The following is a 5,054-nucleotide window of genomic DNA, read 5'->3' as shown; positions in this document are numbered from 1 at the left end:
AGCTTGTTGTTTTTCTCTAGCCTTTTATTAGTTTTAGCTTGTTTTTCTATCGTGTTACAGTCTCAGCTGTGGTTCATGCTAACAGCAGCTGAAGTGTAAACTGCTTCCTGTTGCAGAGCAGCTAAAGGTTTTTGTTCTATCCTCCATGTTCTGATCTAAAACATGTCTTTAGCTGTTATGAGCTAAATGTTCTGATTCTTGTAAAGCGGGTCCTGAAGTCCTGCAGGACCAGGACCAGGACCTGGACCTATTTCCGGCTCGGTTCTGTCATGTGGTTGGTGTGAAAACCTGGATTGGATCTTCCGGGTCAGCTGGACCGGAAGTAGAGAAATAACGTGTTGGGAACCAAACGGAACCAGAACCGTTTGGACCTGTTCCAGATTGAAACGAGACGTTTTAAAAACCAAACGACGGAACGAGACCGGGTCCAAACACGGAAATCCGCTTTTAATCCGGTCGAACCGGGTCGAGCCGAACATGAGTCACGTGGGTTGGATTTACACGACACGAGCTCAACACAGAAACACGAGGGAGGTTCGGCTTGGTTCGGTCCACAGAGGCCCGGCAGAATCCAGTCCGGTTCTTGACTCCTTCATCCAGTCCGGATCAGCACCGAGGCTCGGTAGAGGACAGAAAGGACAAAAACCAGACGGTCCGTCTGGGTCTGGCACCAGAACCAACTGCTGTCCTCAACCCGGTCCACCTCCAGAACCCCGCGGTCCGAACACGGAACCGGAGCTGGGTTCGGTTTCCCCGGAAGCAGCAGCGGCCTCCGTTCGGCTCCGAGCCCGCCCGGAGCCTCACGTGTCCCGGTTCGGCTCCCTCACATGACCCGGCTGTTTGTCCCCGTGACCAGAACCTCCGTCCGCCCGGGACCGCCTCATGGAGCTGCTGGAGCAGAACCTGGAGGGTTCGGGGAGGTGAGCTGCTCCGGCCCGAACCAGAACCCTCTTGTTAAAGCGCATGTGGGTCTGACGGGTTCTGCCGAACCTCCTGCATGATTTACAGCAGAAGGAAACCCAGAGGTCCGGTTCTGACCCCAAAGGTCCGGTTCTGATCCTCAGACTGGAGTTCAGACTTCTTACCGGAACTAAAGGTTCATGTAAACAGTCCGGTCCGGGTGGTTCCGGCAGGAGGCGCTCTGGTTCCACAGAACCATCCGGACCGTCAGGGTCCGGGTTCAAGTCCCGCTAAAGTCACTGACGTTTGTTTGTTTGTTTGTTTGTTTGTTTGTTTGTTTGTTTTAGGCACGAGAAAACGGAACCGGAAGAAGAGCTGCACCTGCAGGAAGGTAGGAACAAGTTTACCTCAACTTTACACAAACAAACAGCTGTTTACACAAACAAACAGCTGTTTACACAACCAAGCAGCTGTTTGTTTGTGTAAACAGCTGCTTGGTTGTGTAAACAGCTGTTTGTTTACACAAACAAACAGCTGCTTGTTTGTGTAAACAAACAGCTGTTTACACAAATAAAAAAATAAAAAAACAAATTTATATAAAATAAAGAAGCTGAAATTTGTTAAACTTAAACTGAGTTGAAGCTAAAACCTAGCCGTCACAAAAGATCAGCTAAAGTCGTTCAACACAGCTGAAAGTAGCAAACGACGGACTAAAAGCTACAAGAGGAACTGGCTAAAAACAGCAAAAAGTAGCTAAAACTAGTCGCTAAAATGAAGTAGATCTTTAGCTTCTTCCAGTTGTTCCTTTTTCAGGGGTCTCCACAGCGAATCCTCACCATGTCCTCACTTTGTCCTCTGTGTCCTCTGTCCTCACTCCAACTACATCCATGTCCTCTCTAACTGCATCATATATCTCCTCTTTGTCTTTTTCCTGCAGCTGCATTTCTAACATCCTTCTACCAATATACCCACTGTCCCTCCTCTGGACGTGTCCAAACCACTGTCCCTCCTCTGGACATGTAAAGACCACTGTTCCTCCTCTGGACATGTCCAAACCACCATCCCTCCTCTGGACATGTCCAAACCACTGTCCCTCCTCTGGACATGTAAAGACCACTGTTCCTCCTCTGGACATGTCCAAACCACTGTCCTCCTCTGGACATGTCCAAACCACTGTTCCTCCTCTGGACATGTCAAAACCACTGTCCCTCCTCTGGACATGTCAAAACCACTGTCCCTCCTCTGGACATGTCCAAACCACTGTCCCTCCTCCGGACATGTCCAAACCATCTCAGTGTGTCCTCTCTAACTTTATCTCCCAGTTGTTCAACCTGTGCTGTACCTCTGATGATCTCATTCCTGATCTTCTCCATCCTTGTCTCTCCTAAGGAGAACCTCAACATCTTCATTTCTGACACTTCCAGTTCTGTCTCCTGTCTTTTTGTCCATGTCTCTGTCTCCAGACATGTTTCCCTCCTCGTGGTCTTTGACTAACAGTAGCACAATGTCCACCGGCTTCCTGTTGCTCAACATCACCGGTGGTGGTCGTTGTTCACCTCGACCTCGACCGAGACCAAAAGTAGTAAAAATGTTAGCTAAAGCAACAGAAGTATTTTTTTAAATTGGTACACCTGTAGCTGAAAGTAGCAAATGTACAGCTAAAGCTAAAAGCAACACAGAAACCACAAATAACCCAACAGCTGAAAACAGCTATAAATGTTAGCTAAAAGTATCAAAATGTTTGTTAGATGGTAAAAGTAACAAAACGCTAACTAACGTTTGCAAAATACTAGCAAACATTCTAAAAGAAACAGCTAAAAGAAACTAACAGTAGCTAAAAGCCAAAAAGGTAGATCTTTTATTTAAAAGCTACAGAATAGCTAAAATTATAAAATAGCTAAAGGCTAGCTAAATGAACCAATAAACTTGTTCAATGTAGCTAAACAGTAGCTAAAAGTCACAAAAGACTAAATAAACACATTTTTTATTTTTCCGAAGTAAAAAGGTGTCTCTGTCTCTCTGTGTCTCTGTCTGTGTCTGTCTCTCCGTGTCTTTGTCTCTGTCTGTGTCTCTGTGTATCTCTGTCTCTGTGTCTGTCTCTTTGTCTCCGTGTGTCTGTCTCTGTGTGTCTGTCTCTGTGTCTCTGTCTCTGTGTATCTCTGTCTCTGTGTCTGTCTCTGTGTGTCTGTGTGTCTGTCTCTGTGTCTCTCTGTGTCTGTGTGTGTCTGTCTCTGTCTGTCTGTCTCTGTCTCTGTGTGTCCGTCTGTCTCTGTGTGTCTGTCTCTGTGTCTCCCTCTGTCTCTGTGTCTTCAGGAGAAGCCGTTGTCTCAGATGGACACTCTGCGGTCACCATCACCAGCGTCCCTCAGGCTGCGTTCTCTGACCACGGCGTTCAGTACCAGTTCCGTACGGAAAACGCTGGAGGACAGGTGAGATCGGACCCGTTGGGTTCTGGAGGACGTGGTTTTGTCTCTGGACTGGTTCTGACCCGGTGGCTGGAGGAAGAACCATATTTGTCCCTCTGCTGTCTGCAGGTGACCTATCGGGTCGTTCAAGTGTCGGACGATCATCTGGAAGCAGCGGCAGACGGAACCGGCGCCGTCAGTGTCGTCTCCACGGCAGCGTTCGCCGGAGCCCCTCAGGCCGTGGCTCAGGTCAGTAAAGGTCAAAGGTCAGATCACTGCTGGACAGGAAGTGATGTCATGCCCACAATTATTTACACCCTCCTGTAATGTTTTTTCTTAAGCTGTTTTTACCAGCTGAAGCTTTTTGTTTACATTCTGCTGTTCTGGCTCCGCCCCCTGCAGGCAGTCATCCAGAACCCCTTCAGCAACGGGGGCAGTCCCGGTGGGGAGACCGTGGGGGGAGAAACACGCTTCGCTTACTTCCCCACCGCCGCCGTCAGCGACGGGGCGGCCGTGTCGGTGCAGACCGCCGCCGACCCGACGATCGCGCAGGCGGGAGGTGAGGAAACCTTCGGCTGCAGGAATGGCGGCGACGCGGCGAGGTTCTGACCGTGTGTTTCCTCCAATTCAGGTCAGTTCTACGTGATGATGCCCCCCGAGGTGCTGCAGACCAGCAGCCCCCGCAACATCGCGCCGCGGATACAGACCTGCAGCTCGTGAGTACTCACTGTTAGCAAAATATCTCCTCAACCCCTGGACGGACTTTAACCAAACACGAAGTAACGATCCGCCATCTTTAAGTTCGTCTTCAGGCCTGAAGGTGATGCTCTCCTGAGCTTCATCCTGAGTCTTCCTCAGAGGATTTTACTTAGTTTTATTTTCTCACATTCCCGTTTGTGTTTTTCAACTCGTCGTTTGTGTTTTTGTTGCTCTGCAGGAAGGTGGAGGGTCCGCGGGCCCCCCGGGACGATAAGAGGAGAGCTCAACACAACGAAGGTCTCTGCACCTTCATCTCAGTAAAGAACTCATTTCAATCCGTTTTATGAAACTTTCTGAGACGTCTTCTGGTTTCGTGTTTTCAGTGGAGAGAAGACGAAGAGACAAGATCAACAACTGGATCGTCACGTTGTCCAAACTGATCCCGGACTGCAGCATCGACGCCAGAACTGGAGCGGTGAGAGAACCTGTTCATCTGAGGTCCACTGACGCTGAGCCGTTTCAACTTCCTGACCCGTTCTGTTCCTCAGAGTAAAGGAGGCATCCTGTCCAAAGCCTGCGACTACATCCGAGAGCTGCGGCAGAAAAACCAGCAGCTGCAGGACGGATCCAAGGACGCGGAGCGGGTCCAGATGGAGAACGAGCTGCTGCGGCAACAGGTCCGCTACAACCCGACGCTCAGACTGACGGCTCTCTGAGCCAGTAGGAGCCTCTGGATGGTGTCCTCCGGCTCTGTCCCAGGGACGGTTTAGACCAGAACCCTGTCCTCCGGCTCTGTCCCAGGGACAGTTTAGACCAAAACCCTGTCCTCCGGCTCTGTCCTAGGGACAGTTTAGACAAGAACCGTGTCCTCTGGCTCTTATAAATAATTTACCAAGAAGCTGTCGTGTCGAACACTTTTAGCTTGCATTTGGCTACTCTTAGCTTGCATTTGGCTACTCAGCTTGCATTTGGCTACTCTTAGCTTGCGTTTGGCTACTCTTAGCTTGCGTTTGGCTACTCTTAGCTTGCATTTGGCTACTCTTAGCTTGC

The 5,054-nt window shown here is 49.7% G+C and overlaps 1 protein-coding gene across 1 annotated transcript; it reads left to right on the top strand.

The window, feature by feature from the left end:
• Positions 1-526: 526 nt before the first annotated feature.
• On the top strand, positions 527-4,681 carry LOC119429597 (upstream stimulatory factor 2; the record flags this gene model as incomplete). The annotated part of the gene is given in 9 exon segments (XM_037697196.1): positions 527-920; positions 1,248-1,291; positions 3,214-3,329; positions 3,435-3,554; positions 3,708-3,864; positions 3,937-4,021; positions 4,243-4,301; positions 4,388-4,479; positions 4,553-4,681. Coding segments are annotated over 9 exon segments (840 nt in total), but the record flags the coding sequence as incomplete, so codon positions are not given.
• Positions 4,682-5,054: the final 373 nt, after the last annotated feature.

Source organism: Nematolebias whitei, unplaced genomic scaffold (assembly GCF_014905685.2).
Source record: "Nematolebias whitei isolate Nwh7 unplaced genomic scaffold, NemWhi1 Nwh_scaf_3466, whole genome shotgun sequence".
Classification (NCBI taxonomy): Eukaryota; Metazoa; Chordata; class Actinopteri; order Cyprinodontiformes; family Rivulidae; genus Nematolebias; species Nematolebias whitei.
Note: the sequence above shows the minus strand (reverse complement) of the source record. Positions and strands in the feature narration are given on the sequence as shown.